This window comes from Bufo bufo, chromosome 7, assembly GCF_905171765.1.
Source record: "Bufo bufo chromosome 7, aBufBuf1.1, whole genome shotgun sequence".
In the NCBI taxonomy this organism is placed as follows: Eukaryota; Metazoa; Chordata; class Amphibia; order Anura; family Bufonidae; genus Bufo; species Bufo bufo.
In genome coordinates this window covers 70,023,836-70,043,237 of record NC_053395.1, presented here as the reverse complement: position 1 = coordinate 70,043,237, position 19,402 = coordinate 70,023,836, and the positions used below count along the sequence as shown (strand labels likewise).

At 43.8% G+C, this 19,402-nt stretch overlaps 1 protein-coding gene across 4 annotated transcripts in view; it reads left to right on the top strand.

The window, feature by feature from the left end:
- The window catches only part of LOC121008206 (lipopolysaccharide-induced tumor necrosis factor-alpha factor homolog), a 60,191-nt gene extending 51,556 nt beyond the window's left edge, over positions 1–8,635 (top strand). For all 4 annotated transcript variants that reach the window (XM_040440621.1, XM_040440623.1, XM_040440624.1 and 1 more), the window contains exons 3-5: positions 2,255–2,314; positions 5,940–6,102; positions 7,928–8,635. In XM_040440621.1, coding sequence (XP_040296555.1) covers positions 2,255–2,314; positions 5,940–6,102; positions 7,928–8,036 — 332 coding nt within the window. In that variant the 3' untranslated portion in view covers positions 8,037–8,635. The remainder of the gene's footprint in view (positions 1–2,254; positions 2,315–5,939; positions 6,103–7,927) is intronic.
- Positions 8,636–19,402: the final 10,767 nt, after the last annotated feature.

Below are 19,402 nucleotides of genomic sequence, written 5' to 3'. Positions count from 1 at the left end.
TTCTCCATTCCCACTCTGCTTGGGTGCAATGGCTTAAGACTGGCTCACCAGCCAGGATGGAGGAATGTGCGAGTCCGAGAGGTAGGACCCCATCCATACCAACTTTGCAGTTGGTAAAATTTGGACATGTAAGCGCCAAGCCCCCAGGAACACCCATACGGCCCACCTTTTTTTGACCTAGGACAGCCCAAAATGATCAGAACTGGCTCTGAAAATTAGGGACAGTCTTAGCAAATTCAGGACTGTTGGCAACTATGGTACCTACATCTATCAGACATTTATGACTAATTTGGAAATCCTCCTTTAACCCCTTTATATCTTTGACACCTATGGAAAACGTTACTCCACCTGGTCTCTACTTTCTGGTCCACTCATACAGTCACTGAACGAAGTAGGCCACCACTGTGGCTAGTGATTGGCTGAGTGGTCATGTTCTAGGAGTGTTATCGGTGAAATGAGTAGTGATAGACGAACATCAGCCGGGACGGTTTGCTAACGCGATCAAATGTTCGCGAACCGCAAGTTCGCGGCGGGTCCCATTCCTTTTAATAGCAGGCGAATCCGAAAAACCTTCAGCTCATATTTGCAGTCAAGAAATAATTACTAGAAGTGCACAAATAGTCCCACAACATGGACAGTGACATACCAGATGTATTATTCGAATTTGCGATCTCCATTAATTTTTTTTTCCGATGCGAAATATCGGCAATATAATTTTCGCGTACTCACATGCGCAAATGCACTATACAGTACCAAAATGCACTATAAAGAAAGTATATTGATATATAACACCCCGCTTCAATCAGTTTTTTTGGGGGGACGACTGGTATATCACACCAGTAGAAATTATTTGTTCCAATAACGCTTGTCCCTCTATATACCTGCAGTATCGCAGCAGAACCGCACACAACTGCCGCACAATACAAATGCACTATAATATACTTTCTAACATAGAAAGCATATTATAACATTGTACAAGGAAGGCAATCCATTAGAATATACATGAAGATAAAACGTAACCTTTAATAATTTTACTATGAGGGTCCATTCACACGTCCATAAGTGTTTTGCGGATCCGCAAAACACGGACACAGGCAATGTGCATTCTGCAATTTGTGGACCGCACATCGTCGGCACTATAATAGAAAATGCCTAATCTTGTCTGCAATTGCGGAAACGGAAGCACAGATGCGGAAGTGCGGATCCGCAAATGCGGATGCGGACAGCACATTCCGGCCCCATTAAAAATGAATGGGTCGGCACCCATTCCGCAAAATTGCAGAGCGGATGCGGACCCATTTTGCGGACGAGTGAATGGAAAAGATATCCTTCAAAATGAAAATAAATTAAAACATTAAAGTTAAGCAAAAAGCATAGATGTGGTAGGCAATAACAAGTGCTCGGCGCCACTAAATCAGGTGCTCGGCGGCACCAAATCAGAAACCATATGTCCTACCACAATCCGGGGGGTTCCAGTGCACATCCATGAATCCGGGATGGAAAGCAAAAAAACATCCATCCCTGGCCTAAATGATGATGTGGTATTGAAGGACAGGGTGGACAAAGAACTGTCCCTGATATTGCCCTACAGGGGGGTGCTATTCTGGCCCTGATAGCCTAACCACAGACCCGCCCTGATAAGAGCGACCCCGTCCGGAACTTTACCCTATATAAAAAGGGCCCTAGTAAGCCCCTAGCCCCTTGGCCCCCGGACTTCCAGGTGATCACTATATAGATCTATGTGTTTTTGACTCATTATAAAAGTATATTATAAGTATATCACACCCCTCTGTGTATCACACCTATCGATAGCACACCTATACCAGTCCTTAAAAGGACTTTTGTGGCCCTATTAGCTAGCGTTTGTTGTCCGTAACAGCCTGTCCCTGCTGCACACAGCAACCTCTCCCTACACTGGCAAAACACTGAATGTAAAATGGCGGCCAGATCAGGTTTATTTATAAGGTAGGGGGTATGTCCATGTGCTGAAAAGTCTCAACTGGCTGTCCTGTACACCTGATGGATGTGTCATGGGTCAAAGTTCTTCACAATGTAAAAGAATATGGCGGCGCGAAATTCTCCATATGTTCGCATGTTCGGCGAAAAGAGAAAAAAAAGAGAGTCCCAGCCAGGTGACACCTTTATCATGTTATGGAAATATTAAAATGTCATTGTTACATAGAGACAATGCTGTTTCATAGAACATTTTTCCATATCTTAGTGTAAGTATCTCTCGTTTTGTTTTTTAATATAGGTGTTGGCGGAGCTTATCCACCCCCCCCACCTTATGGAGCTGGAGGACCACAACCCACAGGTAGAGTGCAATACTCAGACTAAATCAGTTTTTATTTAGCAAATATACTAAACAGAATAACTTTGCAATAAGTTTCCAATAGCAGAATTGGTAGTCTGAAAGAAAAGCAGAGGGAGAGCAGCAATTAGTAGTCCAGCATGATCCGCTATAATGCATTATATTATAGAGGGGGATTAAAAAAGAATGGTGCAAAATAACATTGGTGACACAGAAGATGTCTAGGAGGTAGTTCAAATCTGCCAGACATGTCCCAGTATATCCTTGGGTATGGACAGCAATTCTTTTGTAAAACATCATCCAGATTCTGTGGCTGGGGGAAGGGGGACTGAGTTCTTGATGTAGCCCCACAGAAATAAGGTGCAGGGTGTTAGATCTGGTGATCATGGAGGCCAGAGCAACATTGGTTAATCGTTTATTACAGCGCGGCCGATCCAAAGTTCCGATAAAGTTTAATTCAGGTATCAACGAACATCCATCTGGGAAGGAGAAGCACCATCCTGTTTATAGCCTAGGTTTGGCAGATCTTCCTATATCTGTGACAGGACACGTTCACTTTACGTGAGTCCCTTATGTGCTCTAAAAGGACACATGGGTTGCTGAGTCCCAGATTCTTAAAGGGGTTGTCTCACTTCAGCAAGTGGCATTTATCATGTAGAGAAAGTTCATACAAGGCACTTACTAATGTATTGTGATTGTCCATAATGCCTTCTTTGATGGCATGATTCACATTATACACTGGTCATTTCCATGGTGATGACCACCCTGCAATCCATCAGTGGTGGTCGTGCTTGCACACTATAGGAAAAAGCATCGGCCTTTCTGGTGGCTGGGATTACAAGATGGCCGGGATTACAAGAGTGCTTTTTCCTATAGTGTGCAAGCACGGCCACCACTGATGGATTGCAGGGTGGCCGTAACCATGGAAACAAGCAGTGTATAATATGAGGCAGCAAAAGATGCAATATGGATAATAACAATACATTAGTAAGTGTCTTGTATTAACTTTCTCTACATGACAAATGCCACTGGCTGAAGTTAGACGACCTCTTTAATGTTGTAGCGATTGATCTTCCCACTGAGGTGATAGGAAGCCTCATCTCTGAAAGTGAGTTTGTGGTAAACACCCGACAGTGTAGGGAGGGTGATTAGAGACTGGGGGGTCCTTCCCAATTCCCTTTGCCCCCAGGTGTATAAGGGTCAGGGCCATTGTTGGAGTTGGGTATATGGTGGGAGGTTATAGTGGGGAAGGGGTTAAATTGTTAAGCCTTCCCAGGTTTGCATCAGGGGAAGGGGCGGTGCTGGGGGGTTATATAAACGCTAATTTTCCCCCTTCACTTCCTCTTGACGGTGGACGAGCTGGTTCCCTCCCGCCCTCCCTGTGAGTTAGGGGTGGTTTGTCGGACCGGGTCAGTTTTTTCCTCATGTGTGGTTATTCTATTTAAAAAAAAAGAAAAAAAAAGAGAAGAGAAAAGATAAATAAAAAAAGAAAAAAAAAGAAAAAAGAAAGAAGAATATTGGAGAATAAGATAACAATATAAGAGGATAATGAATAAAGATCTGGATTATGATGACATGTGAATGCAAGTCACAGCTGGGGTATATAATTCAGTTGGAAGTGGTTATGGCACAAGGCAGACTTGCCCGCTGGGAGGCCAGCGGCTGGCATACTGCACCATGGACAGTTATGGTGTTATTGTTAAATAAAGAGAGCTGTGGCCGATAATCACCCAGCATTAAAAGGAATATGGTTGTCAGTCTCTTATTTAAGGTATATGGTTTTAGTAGTCCTGACTGTGTGCCCTTTCCCCAAGGGGGGTTAATCCCTAATTACCTACAGTCTCAGCAACTTTACATGTCTCAAACAGCTCACAACGCTTTGTGGACACATATACAGAAAACAACTGGTACCTTTTCTTTGGCTTTTCTTTGTCTGTAAAGCTCAAAAAAATGAACTTTGAAGGTATATGCAAATGAGGATCATAAGTGCCCAGGGGAGGTGTCCATTGCTGCAAGTACTTAGGCCGCCTCCCCTGCTTGGCTTTCAGCCAGCCCAGTATCTTCCTGATGTCACTCTCTTCTACATCTGAAATCCCACGCCTGTGCACATCACTGCTGAGGCCAGTGAGTGGCTGCAGTGGTCATGTGTTGTTGATATGACATCACTGCTTTAGCCTGGCAAATAAAGCCTGGCTGGGAGAACTGGAGAGGCAGTGCAGGATCTGTCAGGTACACACTTACTGGTTTTTTATTTCCAGGGGATGCCGGGGATTGTCTACTTTTCTCCGGAAGCCAGACAACCCCTTTAACAATTAAGACTGAAGAAACAATGTAGTTGCAATTAGTTAATAGGCTGCAGCTGCATCTCTTATGGCCACACATATACATAAATTAATATTTCACAGCATGAATGAAGGGGTTATCCCATTAAGACAATTAAGATAATTTTTTCCATTTGGCCTTTATTCAGCGATTTCAACAGTTTTCCTCTACAGCTTTTTCTTTCAATGCATTTGCTGACTAGCAGGCTCTCTGCTTTACACTAAACTTGTCAGAGAACTACTGTCAGCTGGATCTGTAGCCATTACCTATGTTTTCCTAATAGCTAATAAACACCCATTATAACTAAATTCTTAAACTCATAAGAATTTAGCTTAAAAAAGTGTTTATGAGCAGTCAGAAGTTAAAGGGGTTGTCCCATTAAAGTATTCTACAGTTTTCAAACCAGCTCCTGGATCTGAACACTTTTGTAATTTCATGTAATAAAAAATTTAGCACAACCGCTGAGTTATTCAATAACATGTACCTGTATAGCGCCACCTGTTGTTTGCTTTTTCTTATTTCTATATTCTGCTCACTGAAATGGCCGCACATGCTCAGTGTTATCCTTCAACTGCCTTCTTAGCTGTGATAGGGAGAGCATGGACACGCCCCCTGAGCTGCAGCAGAAAAGACACTCCCCTTGAGCTGTCAGCTTGATATAAATCTAGCAGAGCAATGAATGTGGAGATCTCTGGATCCATGTGAGGTGCAGGGCTGGTTCTAGCTTTATTAGAAAGAGGTTGTTGTGTACTATCTAATGTCTGATTTTCATTTTTCACATTAGTCATGGCATAACCCCTTTAAGGTATAAGGATTACAGATTGAGCCATCAGTGCAGTTCTCTGATGGATTCAGTGTGAGCAGAGAGCCTGCTAGTCTGCACATGCACTGAAATTGAAAGCTGTAGAGGAAAACTTATAGACCACTTGAAAAAATAATTTTAGCTTAAAATGAGTATAATGCAATAATACAAAAATCTGCCCCAAAATGTGTCCATACCATAACCTTTAAATTTATGACCAGCTTTAATAAATCTACTATCATTGCGTACGCTGCCGTTTTGCTGCCTAAGGATATGTCTGATTTAGTGAATAATATACTGCAGTGGCTAGATAGGCTATTGTATTTGTAATGAAAATGTAAGTTATGTAAACCTGTGTTGTTTTAGTTGTATAGGTGAGACGGCGGTGTGTTTTTTTCTTGAATGGCTTCTTTAATGTTGGTATGTAGGTCTAGCTGGACCCAGCTCTGTTGCTTCTGCTATAACTCTACATTTATATATTTTTTTTAATCTTCTCTCTCACAGTGGTTGTGGCCCCTGTAACCACAACAGTGTTCATGGGAACATCATTCACCGACACGCCAGCATCATGCACCTGTCCTGTTTGTCGGCAGAACATAGTGACGCGTATAGAATATAACACTGGACTCCTAGTCTGGCTGATCTTTGGCATCCTCTGTCTGCTTGGGTAAGCACTCTAATGAAACAGAATATTAACATATGGCTGCACGAAGCGTAAATGCTATAGATTCTCCACCGTGGAATTTCATGTGGAAAATCAGCAGCATTTACAATACCAGCGATGTGGATGAGATTGCAGTAACTGATCCATGCACTGCTGAGAAGTCCTGGGTTATCGATCCGCAGTATGTCAACTTATGCTTTGAGTTTTTCCCACCACCTTCAGACTTTGCAATGCAAACGTTGAATGCAGCCGAAGACCTGCTGTGATCCTGGCAGCATTGCCACTGCAGCAACATCCTGTTTCAGTGCAACTCGCTACCTTTGGCTGTACCCTAGTAAATCCTTAAAAAAATAAAAAAAATAAAGCATCTAAAGGGGTTGTCCGGGTTTTAGAAAGAAAAAAGACAACACTTGGGATGTGCCTGCAATAAAGAATAGATTAATACTTACCTATAAAATCCCACACCTCTACTCTGGTCCTCTGGGCTACAGTGGTGACATCACATTGACAACACGTGACCTCGATAGCCAATCAATGGCCTTATTGTTCCACCATCAGTGATTGGCTGCAGTGGTCACATGTTGTCAATGTGATGTCACTGCTGCAATTGGGCTAACAGCCCAGCCCAGGGAACCAGGGTGGAAGCGTGGGATCTGCAGGTAAGTGATCATATATACTTTATTGCAGGCGCATCCCAAGTGCTGTCTGTTTTACTCCCAAAAACGGACAACCCTTTCAATGCTTTATAGAAACTGGGCAGGTTTGGTGCAAATTAAAAAAAAATGCAAAGCAGAGCTAAATTCAGGGCTGATTGAAAACAAAAAATTCATACATAAATGTATGACGTGGCACCACTCATTTGTATTTCACGTACTTGCAAACATTTCTATTGGTAACTTCAAGGCATTTAAGCCCTGCCTTGGGCATGGGCAAACCAGACAGGGCTTCTTATTTATCGGGGAGGTTTTATATAAGCCGTACTTAAAGCCTGGACAAGCCAAATTTTCTGGAATCTAATCAAACCATACAGACCTCTGACTAATACAAATGCCTTCTTAGGGAGTAGAAGAACCTCTGGACCTCCTCAAGGACCAGGGCCTGTCAGCGACTGCTACCTCTGCACCCCGTATAGCAACTCCTCTGAATTAGCCTTGCTACATTTACTAGTGTTGAGCGAATCGAAGTCCACAAAGTGGAATTAGATCCGAATTTCATAGAAAATTGGATTCACCACAAAGTCGAATTTCCTTGTGCTTCGTGGTAGCGCCATGTTTTTCCCTGAATGGCGGTAAAAAAAAAAAACATACTTACCTCATCCACTTGATCGCGAAGAGCTGCCATCTTGAAGATCTCTCATGAAATTCTGTGCGTGATGACTTATGATGTCACCATGCTGGCGTGATGATGTCATCACAGGCCAAAGGAGATTTCCCGCTAGATCTTCAATCAAGATATATGGGTGGCCGGCTCGTCGCAATCAAATGGATGAGGTAAGTATGATTTATTTATTTTTTAATTTCACACTCTATTACTGTCAGATGCTGCAATCAGCTATGAACACGGCATCTGAGGGGCACAATGTCAGGGAGCTGTGCAATCGCAATCATTGCAACCACTCCTTACAAAGAGATGCTCTTTCTTTTGTAAAATTTGGCGAAGCAGCCGACTGAAATTTTTTAATACTTTGCTCATGACATTATTGCAAAGTATCTGATCAACAATAAGTGACATACATTAAAAACCATCATGAATCCCATCCAGGATTGGGGCGGCTTGTTTTCTGTGAACTCTTGATTTATTTCTTATCTGATTGTCTCTTCTTCTATAGTTGCTGGTTAGGATGCTGCCTGATTCCTTTCTGCGTGGACAGCTGTAAGGATGTCGACCATTATTGCCCCAACTGCAATCATCACCTATCAAAATATAAAAGGCTCTGAATGAGATTCCTTGGCTATGCAAAAAATAAAAAGAATGCTCTATAATGTGAAGATTTTACACCAACATATTTAGTATATAAATGATTACCTTGTCTGAGCTCCTTAAATATGTGATCTGGCTTACTAATCATATGCGTAGTGGAGCATGTATTAAAGAAGCACTTTTAGTCCTTTTGTAATGTACATCAGGTAGATAGTGCTCTTTATCAGCCTGTGTTCTGCTCCTCCATTGTACCATGTGGCCCGCACTTCAGTGTGGATCAGGACTGAGTCTCTGGATGCATTTCTAGGAAACTCGCACTGAGTGAAACTGACTACTAGTCCAGACTAAAGAGCTGTGGATTTGGAGAGCCAGGCTGTTGGTCATGGAATTTAACGGAGGCTGATTAATTTAGAAATAAAACACTGGTGGGAAAATTACAGTTGAAACAAAAGATAACACTTTGCATCTTTATATGTTAAAGTGTACTTTTCAGTTTTCGTTGTTTATACATGTTCTTTTATAAAAAAAAAAAAAAAAAAAGCTTTTATAAAGTATTATCTCTAACTCTTCTGTCAGATTTGAATTTATTATTAAAGGCATATGCTGCATATAATTATTACACTGTGACATCATTTTCAATTAGGAAAAAAATTACCACTTTACATATATAGTTTATAACTACTGTGGGGATTCGCTCTGGTAGTTAGGACTAGCGGATGCAGTATAGAGGCAAAGTACACAGTTCTTGAATTAAACAGCGGTGTTTATTCACACATTGGTGTATAACAAAATGCAGATAAGGTGTATCACAACACGCAGGTGGCTTGGTGTTTGTTCACACACAAGGAAAGTCCATAAACAATAAAAGTCACCTTTTCTCTCTTAATTCATACCCTGTTAGCAGTTCAGCCTCATCAAGTCCATAGGCGGACTGTTCGCCTTTAGAGGGGCCCTAGTCCTCCAGCCCGGCTCAAACCTCAAATCCCAGCAGAGCCCTCAGTTCACAGCACACAGACTCCTAAGCTCCACTGCCAGAGGGAGGTAAATCCACACACCTGGCAGTGCTGGCAAAACCCAGACTGGAACATGGGGAGTAGTCACCCACCCAGCACTTTGACTACTGCCAGTAAGAGCCGTCCGGGATCAGCTATGACAGCCATGCTAAATCTCAAGGTGTCAATTAGCAATAGCTGCTGCTGACACATAAAATACCGGCTCTTTCTTCACCGAGGCCAGGATCCTCGGTGATACATACCTTCCATCCACGATGATTCCAAGTACCTTCTTACACTACATACCTCCCAACTTTTGAAAACTTCAAAGAGAGACAATATGAGCAACGCACATCACGGCAATTTTTTACATACCACGCCTCTAACTCCACCCAAAGCATAATTACTGACTCCGTCAAAACTGCAGCAGCCAGGAATCGGTTAGGTGAGTGTAAGTTCCTTTATTTTTTTACAGCATGTCGAGCCCCTAGGACAATTTTCTTATTGCGTTTCAATGTCCATATAAATATTAGCACATAAATCATCACATTGTAGATATTCTAAGGTCCAAATTGCACCAAATAATGAAGTTCTGGTCTAATATACAGGTAGAAACCATACAGATAGTTAAGTAAGGAGCAATTTAGTAAATTTAATAATGCACATTTATGCATTAATTACCCAGGTCAAAAAGAGAGACATTTATGGATAAAAGAGGGACAGAGGGACTTGGGTCAAAAAGAGGGACTGTACCTCCAAAAGAGGGACACTTGGGAGGCATGTAACTAAGGCCTAGGACCAGTGTCATAACTGCAAATGGGTCCCACAGCAAATTTTTGAATGGGGCAACCCCAGAGGTGTAGCTAAAGCCTCATGGGCCCTGGTGTAAGAGTTCAGCTTGGGCCCCCTCCCATCTTTACTCAGCGCTGGTGCACCTAGCTTTTCTGCTGCCAGAGGCAAAAATTTTAATGCCCCCCCATGCCAAATTCTCAACCTAACCCCTTCCCTCCAGTCCTACTGTTAAAGGGGTTGTCCTCTTTTAACTACTGATGACCTTTTCTCAGGATAGGTCATCAATATCAGATCGGCAGGGTCCCTCAGAACCCCCGCCGATCAGCTGTTTGAAGAGACGGCAACGCTCATATGAGAGTTGCTTTCTCTGTTCTGTTCAACTGCTCGCCATAGCATTTGCAGGTAAACAGAGCAGAGAAGGCAGCGCTCGTACGAAAAAAAAAGACAACCCCTTTAAAGACATACTTGGAAAACATTACATACAGCGCTACAGAATACATAGGTTCATACAGCCCACATTCAGTCAGGTCCATAAATATTGGGACATCAACACAATTCTAACATGTTTGGCTCTATACACCACCACAATGGATTTGAAATGAAACAAACAAGATGTGCTTTAACTGCAGACTGTCAGCTTTAATTTGAGGGTATTTACATCCAGATCAGGTGAACGGCGTAGGATTTACAACAGTTTGCATGTGTGCCTCCCACTTGTTAAGGGACCAAAAGTAATGGGACAATTGGCTTCTCAGCTGTTCCATGGCCATATGTGTGTTATTCCCTCATTATCCCAATTACAATGAGCAGATAAAAGGTCCAGAGTTCATTTCAAGTGTCCTATTTGCATTTGGAATTTGTTGCTGTCAACTCTCAAGATGAGATCCAAAGAGCTGTCACTATCAGTGAAGCAAGCCATCATTAGGCTGAAAAAACAAAACAATCCCATCAGAGAGATAGCAAAAACATTAGGCGTGGCCAAAACAACTGTTTGGAACATTCTTAAAAAGAAGGAACGCACCGGTGAGCTCAGCAACACCAAAAGACCTGGAAGACCACGGAAAACAACTGTGCTGGATGACCGAAGAATTCTTTCCCTGGTGAAGAAAACGCAATTCACAATAGTTGGCCAGATCAAGAACACTCTCCAGGAGGTAGGTGTATGTGTGTCAAAGTCAACAGTCAAGAGAAGACTTCACCAGAGTGAATACAGAGGGTTCACCACAAGATGTAAACCATTGCTGAGCCTCAAAAACAGGAAGGCCAGATGAGAGTTTGCCAAACGACATCTAAAAAAGCCTTCACAATTCTGGAACAACATCCTATGGACAGATAAGACCAAGATCAACTTGTACCAGAGTGATGGGAAGAGAAGATTATGGAGAAGGAAAAGAACTGTTCATGATCCTAAGCATATCACCTCATCAGTGAAGCATGGTGGTGGTAGCGTCATGGCGTGGGCATGTATGGCTGCCAATGGAACTGGTTCTCTTGTATTTATTGATGATGTGACTGCTGACAAAAGCAGCAGGATGAATTCTGAAGTGTTTCGGGCAATGTTATCTGCTCATATTCAGCCAAATGCTTCAGAACTCATTGGACAGTGCTTCACAGTGCAGATGGACAATGACCCAAAGCATACTGCAAAAGCAACCAAAGAGTTTTTTAGGGAATGAAGTGGAATGTTATGCAATGGCCAAGTCAATCACCTGACCTGAATCCGATTGAGCATGCATTTCACTTGCTGAAGACAAAACTGAAGGGAAAATGCCCGAAGAACAAGCAGGAACTGAAGACAGTTGCAGTAGAGGCCTGGCAGAGCATCACCAGGGATGAAACCCAGCATCTGGTGATGTCTATGCGTTCCAGACTTCAGGCTGTAATTGACTGCAAAGGATTTGCAACCAAGTATTAACCCCTTAAGGACCTAGGACGTACCGGTACGCCCTATTTCCCGAGTCCTTAAGGACCCAGGAAGTACCGGTACGTCCTGACTTAAAATCTGTATTCCGGCGCCCCAGGGGTTAATTGGAACGGGATTTCGGCTGAAATCATTCAGCCGGCATCCCGTAACAATGCAGGGGGGGGTCATTTGACCCCCCCGTATCGGCGATCGCAGCAAACCGCAGGTCAATTCAGACCTGCGGTTTGCTGCGCTTTTTGCAGTTTCTGATCGCCGCGGTCCCTGACCGCGGGGATCAGAAACTTTAGAGTGGCTAAAATCATTATTTTTCACCCCCCCCTGCACCCCTGCACGATTTTATGCCGGAGGGTGGTGCGGGGGGGGGGTGTCGCAGGCGGTGGGGGCGTTGCGGGAGGCGGGCGGTGCGGCAGGCGGGATCGCGATCCCCCGCCCGCCTCCCCATGAACGATCGTTGGCTTCTAGTGGGTATACCAGGGTGCCAGCACATTGCTGGCACCCTGGTATAAACGGCTGACATCTGTGAAGATGTCAGCCGTTTAACCCTTTCCATACCGCGGTCCGTACGGACCGCTGTATGGAAAAAGTTAACTGTCATCGGTCAGGGAGCTCCCTCCCTCTCCATCGGGGGGCTGCTGTGGCTTTGCAGCCCCCCGATGGAGAGGGAGAGAGCCCCCAGAGAGCCCCCCTCAGCCCCGTGCTTACCCTTCCCCGTCTGCGAAGTTCTGAGCAGACTGGGAGGGTTCCCATGGCAACAGGACGCCTGCTCAGGCGTCCTGCTGTCCATGGTGCTGAACAGATCTATGCTAAAAGCACAGATCTGTTCAGTGTAAGTAAAATACAGTACAGAACAATATATATTGTTCTGTACTGTATTATACAGACACCAGACCCACTGGATCTTCAAGAACCAAGTGGGTCTGGGTCACAAAAATGTAAAAAAAAGTGAAAAAAGTTAAGATAAAAAAAAAAACATTTATCACTGAATAAAAATTAAAAAAATAAAATAAACTACATATATTAGGTATCGCCGCGTCCGTAACGACCTGATCTATAAAATGGTCATGTTACTTTAAAAAATAAAAACTATGAGAAAATTGAAATTTTGCCCACCTTACTTCCCAAAAAAGGTAATAAAAGTGATCAAAAAAGTCGCATGTACACCAACATAGTACCAATCAAACCGTCATCTCATCCCGCAAAAAATGAGACCCTACTCAAGATAATCGCCCAAAAGCTGAAAAAACTATGGCTCTTAGACTATGGAGACACTAAAACATGATTTTTTTTTTTTCAAAAATGAACTCATTCTGTAAAACTTACATAAATAAAAAAAAAGTATACATATTAGGTATCGCCGCGTCCGTATCGACCGGCTCTATAAAAATATCACATGACCTAACCCCTCAGATGACCACCGTAAAAAAATACAAATAAAAACAGTGTAAAAAAAGCCATTTTTTGCCATCTTACGTCACAAAAAGTGTAATAGCAAGCGATCAAAAAGTCATATGCACCCCAAAATAGTGCCAATCAAACCATCATCTCATCCCGCAAAAAATGAGACCCTACTCAAGATAATCGCCCAAAAACTAAAAAAACTATGGCTCTTAGAATATGGAGACCCAAACATTTTTTTGGTTTTAAAAATGAAGTTATTGTATAAAACTTACATAAATAAAAAGTAATGTATACATATTAGGTATCGCCGCGTCCGCGACAACCTGCTCTATAAAAATACCACATGATCTAACCTGTCAGATGAATGTTGTAAATAACAAAAAAAAAAACGTGCCAAAAAAGCTATTTCTTGTTACCTTGCTGCACAAAAAGTGTAATATAGAGCAACCAAAAATCATATGTACCCTAAACTAGTACCAACAAAACTGCCACCCTATCCCGTAGTTTCTAAAATGGAGTCACTTTTTTGGAGTTTTTACTCTAGGGGTGCATCAGGGGGGCTTCAAATGGGACATGGTGTCAAAAAAAACAGTCCAGCAAAACCTGCCTTCCAAAAACCGTATGGAATTCCTTTCCTTCTGCGCCCATATGGGGTGTTTCTGTAAACTACAGAATAAGGGCCATAAATATTGAGTTTTGTTTGGCTGTTAACCCTTGCTTTGTAACTGGAAAAAAAATATTAAAATGGAAAATCTGCCAAAAATGTGAAATTTTGAAATTGTGTCTCTATTTTCCATTAAATCTTGTGCAACACCTAAAGGGTTAACAAAGTTTGTAAAATCAGTTTTGAATAGCTTGAGGGGTGTAGTTTCTTAGATGGGGTCACTTTTATGGAATTTCTAATCTAGGGGTGCATCAGGGGGGCTTCAAATGGGACATGGTGTCAAAAAAACCAGTCCAGCAAAATCTGGCTTCCAAAAACCAAACCGCCCACCTTTCACTCTACGCCCTACTGTGTGCCCGTACAGTAGTTTACGGCCACATATGGGGTGTTTCTGTAAACGGCAGAGTCAGGGCAATAAAGATACAATCTTGTTTGGCTGTTAACCCTTGCTTTGTTAGTGGAAAAAATGGGTTAAAATTGAAAATTAGGCAAAAAAATGAAATTCTCAAATTTCATCCCCATTTGCCAATAACTCTTGTGCAACACCTAAAGGGTTAACGACGTATGTAAAATCAGTTTTGAATACCTTGAGGGGTGTAGTTTCTTAGATGGGGTCACTTTTAGGGAGTTTCTCCTCTTGGGGTGCATCAGGGGGCTTCAAATGGGACATGGTGTCAAAAAACCAGTCCATAAAAATCAGCCTTCCAAAAACCATATGGTGCACCTTTCACTCTACGCCCCGCTGTGTGGCCGTACAGTAGTTTACGGCCACATATTGGGTGTTTCTGTAAACGGCAGAGTCAGGGCAATAAAGATACAGTCTTGTTTGGCTGTTAAACCTTGGTTTGTTAGTGGAAAAAATGGGTTAAAATGAAAAATTTGACAAAAATATGAAATTCTCAAATTTCCTCCCCATTTGCCAATAACTCTTGTGCAACACCTAAAGGGTTAACAATGTATGCAAAATCAGTTTTGAATACCTTGAGGGGTGTAGTTTCTTAGATGGGGTCATTTTTGGGTGGTTTCTATTATGTAAGCCTCGCAAAGTGACTTCAGACCTGAACTGGTCGCTAAAAATTGAGTTTTTGTAAATTTCTGAAAAATTTCAAGATTTGCTTCTAAACTTCTAAGCCTTATAACATCCCCAAAAAATAAAATATCATTCCCAAAACAATTCAAACATGAAGTAGACATATGGGGAATGTAAAGTCATCACAATTTTTTGGGGTATTACTATGTATTACAGAAGTAGAGAAACTGAAACTTTGAAATTTGCTAATTTTTTTCAAATTTTTGGTAAATTAGGTATTTTTTTGTGCAAAAAAAATAATTTTTTTTGACTTCATTTTACCAGTGTCATGAAGTACAATATGTGACGAAAAAAACAATCTCAGAATGGCCTGGATAAGTCAAAGCGTTTTAAAGTTATGAGCACTTAAAGTGACACTGGTCAGATTTGCAAAAAATGGCCTGGTCCTTAAGGTGAAAATGAGCCCGGTCCTTAAGGGGTTAAAAAGTGAAAGTTTGATTTATGATTATTATTCTGTCCCATTACTTTTGGTCCCTTAACAAGTGGGAGGCACATATGAAAACTGTTGTAATTCCTACACCGTTCACCTGATTTGGATGTAAATACCCTCAATTTAAAGCTGACAGTCTGCAGTTAAAGCACATCTTGTTCGTTTCATTTCAAATCCATTGTGGTGGTGTATAGAGCCAAAAATGTTAGAATTGTGTTGATGTCCCAATATTTATGGACCTGACTGTATGTACCTCTTCAATCCCCTCCCTTCTATGATGTACATATTCACTTTTCTCTTCTTCTCCTCTCAGACCAGACCGCCATAGTGACTTCTTTCAGCCGCGCCTCGTCTCTGCAGAGTTTAACAAACAGACATTACTTTCCTATTTTCCATCCTCCTCCTCACCTTCTCAACACCCCATCGTGCCACCCCCAATATTGTGTCCACTGTTCCCCCAATGTTATCCTGCAGAAACAGTCCCCCTGAGAATACTGGTACCACACAGATAATACACCCCTTTATATTGTGCGCCAGCACAAAAAAATACCCCTTTCAGAATTCAGATCAGAACCCCATATAAAACCCTAAATGAGACCCCCCCATCTCAGACCAAACCCCCTTTAGACCTCTATGTCCACCCCAGTTTGAGACCTCAGATCAGACCCACCTATTAGACCTCCATGTAAGACCCCAACCCAATATCAGACCTCAGATAAGACCCCCATTAGACCTCTAGACCCCCATTGACCTCTCCAGACCCCCAATCAGACATATATACACCTATTAGACCTCTTCAGACCCCCAGTCAGACTTTCAGACCCCGTCAGACCTCCAGAACTCCCATTAGACCTTTCCAGACCCCCAGTCAGACCTCCAGACCCCCCATTAGACCTCTCCAGATCCCCAATCAGACATCTATGCACCCATTAGACCTCTCTAGACCCCCAGTCAGACCTCCAGACTCCCATTAGACCTCTCCAGACCCCCAATTAGATGTCTATACCCCCATAAGACCTCTTCAGACCCCCAGTCAGACCTCCAGACCCCCCATTAGACCTCTCCAGACCCCCAGTCAGACTTCCAGACCCCACAGTCAGACCTCTCCAGACCCCCAGTCAGACCTTCAGACCCCCCATTAGACCTCTCCAGACCCCCAGTCAGACCTCCAGACCCCCCAGTCAGACCACTCCAGACCCCCCCCCCCCAGTGAGACCACTCCAGATCCCCAATGAGACCTCCAGAACCCCCATTAGACCTCTCCAGACCCCCTGTGAGACCTGCAACGTCAGGTTAGAGTGCGCTCTGTACGTCCTGACGCTGCAGGCAGCCAGGACACAGCAGCGCGAGACCTGAGAAGAGTAAGCAGGAGGAGGGGTAAGTACAGCGCTCACAGCTCTTCACTCCCAACTCCCCCTCCTGCATACTAGTGAGCGCTTCCATTATGGAAGTGCTAATTATTATTCCCTTTATAAGATGCACGGCATCTTATAAAGGGAAAAGTACAGTACCACTGACAAGGGGGGCCCTCTGGGCCCTCCAGGCTTAGGGGCCCAATCGCAACTGCGACCGTTGCGACCCCTATTGCTATGCCACCAGGCAACCCCCCAGAAACTTCTTTGCAGTCTTCACTCCTGTGGCTAGTCAGACAGGACCCAGCAGCCACGCCGTCCGTTTCCTACAGTGTTACTGTATATAATGTCATTGTATAATACTGTTGAGGGGCCCTTACAAAATCTTTTAGTCCTCATCCTAGATGGGCCCCAAAGCAGTCACCTCCTCTGATTCCTCTTTAACCACCTCCGGACCGCCTAACGCAGGATCGCGTTCCGGAGGTGGCAGCCCTGCGCAGAGTCACGCATATATGCGTCATCTCGCGATGGCCGAGATTTCCTGTGAACGCGCGCACACAGGCGCGCGCGCTCACAGGAACGGAAGGTAAGAGAGTTGATCTCAAGCCTGCCAGCGGCGATCGTTCGCTGGCAGGCTGGAGATGTGTTTTTTTTAACCCCTAACAGGTATATTAGACGCTGTTTTGATAACAGCGTCTAATATACCTGCTACCTGGTCCTCTGGTGGTCCCCTTTGTTTGGATCGACCACCAGAGGACACAGGTAGCTCAGTAAAGTAGCACCAAGCACCACTACACTACACTACACCCCCCCCCCCGTCACTTATTAACCCCTTATTAGCCCCTGATCACCCTTGATCACCCCATATAGACTCCCTGATCACCCCCCTGTCATTGATTACCCCCCTGTCATTGATCAACCCCCTGTAAAGCTCCATTCAGATGTCCGCATGATTTTTACGGATCCACTGATAGATGGATCGGATCCGCAAAACGCATCCGGACGTCTGAATGAAGCCTTACAGGGGCGTGATCAATGACTGTGGTGATCACCCCATATAGACTCCCTGATCACCCCCCTGTCATTGATTACCCCCCTGTAAAGCTCCATTCAGATGTCCGCATGATTTTTACGGATGCACTGATAGATGGATCGGATCCGCAAAACGCATCCGGACGTCTGAATGAAGCCTTACAGGGGCATGATCAATGACTGTGGTGATCACCCCATATAGACTCCCTGATCACCCCCCTGTCATTGATTACCCCCCTGTAAAGCTCCATTCAGATGTCCGCATGATTTTTACGGATGCACTGATAGATGGATCCGATCCGCAAAACGCATCCGGACGTCTGAATGAAGCCTTACAGGGGCATGATCAATGACTGTGGTGATCACCCCATATAGACTCCCTGATCACCCCCCTGTAAAGCTCCATTCAGATGTCCGCATGATTTTTACGGATGCACTGATAGATGGATCCGATCCGCAAAACGCATCCGGACGTCTGAATGAAGCCTTACAGGGGCATGATCAATGACTGTGGTGATCACCCCCCTGTCATTGATTACCCCCCTGTAAAGCTCCATTCAGATGTCCGCATGATTTTTACGGATGCACTGATAGATGGATCGGATCCGCAAAACGCATCCGGACGTCTGAATGAAGCCTTACAGGGACATGATCAATGACTGTGGTGATCACCCCATATAGACTCCCTGATCACCCCCCTGTAAAGCTCCATTCAGATGTCCGCATGATTTTTACGGATGCACTGATAGATGGATCGGATCCGCAAAACGCATCCGGACGTCTGAATGAAGCCTTACAGGGGCATGATCAATGACTGTGGTGATCACCCCATATAGACTCCCTGATCACCCCCCTGTAAAGCTCCATTCAGATGTCCGCATGATTTTTACGGATGCACTGATAGATGGATCCGATCCGCAAAACGCATCCGGACGTCTGAATGAAGCCTTACAGGGGCATGATCAATGACTGTGGTGATCACCCCATATAGACTCCCTGATCACCCCCCTGTCATTGATTACACCCCTGTCATTGATCAACCCCCTGTAAAGCTCCATTCAGATGTCCGCATGATTTTTACGGATGCACTGATAGATGGATCGATCCGCAAAACGCATCCGGACGTCTGAATGAAGCCTTACAGGGGCGTGATCAATGACTGTGGTTATCACCCCATATAGACTCCCTGATCACCCACCTGTCATTGATTACACCCCTGTCATTGATCAACCCCCTGTAAAGCTCCATTCAGATGTCCGCATGATTTTTACGGATGCACTGATAGATGGATCCGATCCGCAAAACGCATCCGGACGTCTGAATGAAGCCTTACAGGGGCATGATCAATGACTGTGGTGATCACCCCATATAGACTCCCTGATCACCACCCCTGTCATTGATCACCACCCCTGTCATTGATCACTCCCCCTGTCATTGATCACCCCCCTGTCATTGATCACCCCTCTGTAAGGCTCCATTCAGACATTTTTTTGGCCCAAGTTAGCGGAATTTTTTTTTTTTTTTCTTACAAAGTCTCATATTCCACTAACTTGTGTCAAAAAATAAAATCTCACATGAACTCACCATACCCCTCACGGAAACCAAATGCGTAAAATTTTTTAGACATTTATATTCCAGACTTCTTCTCACGCTTTAGGGCCCCTAGAATGCCAGGGCAGTATAAATACCCCACATGTGACCCCATTTCG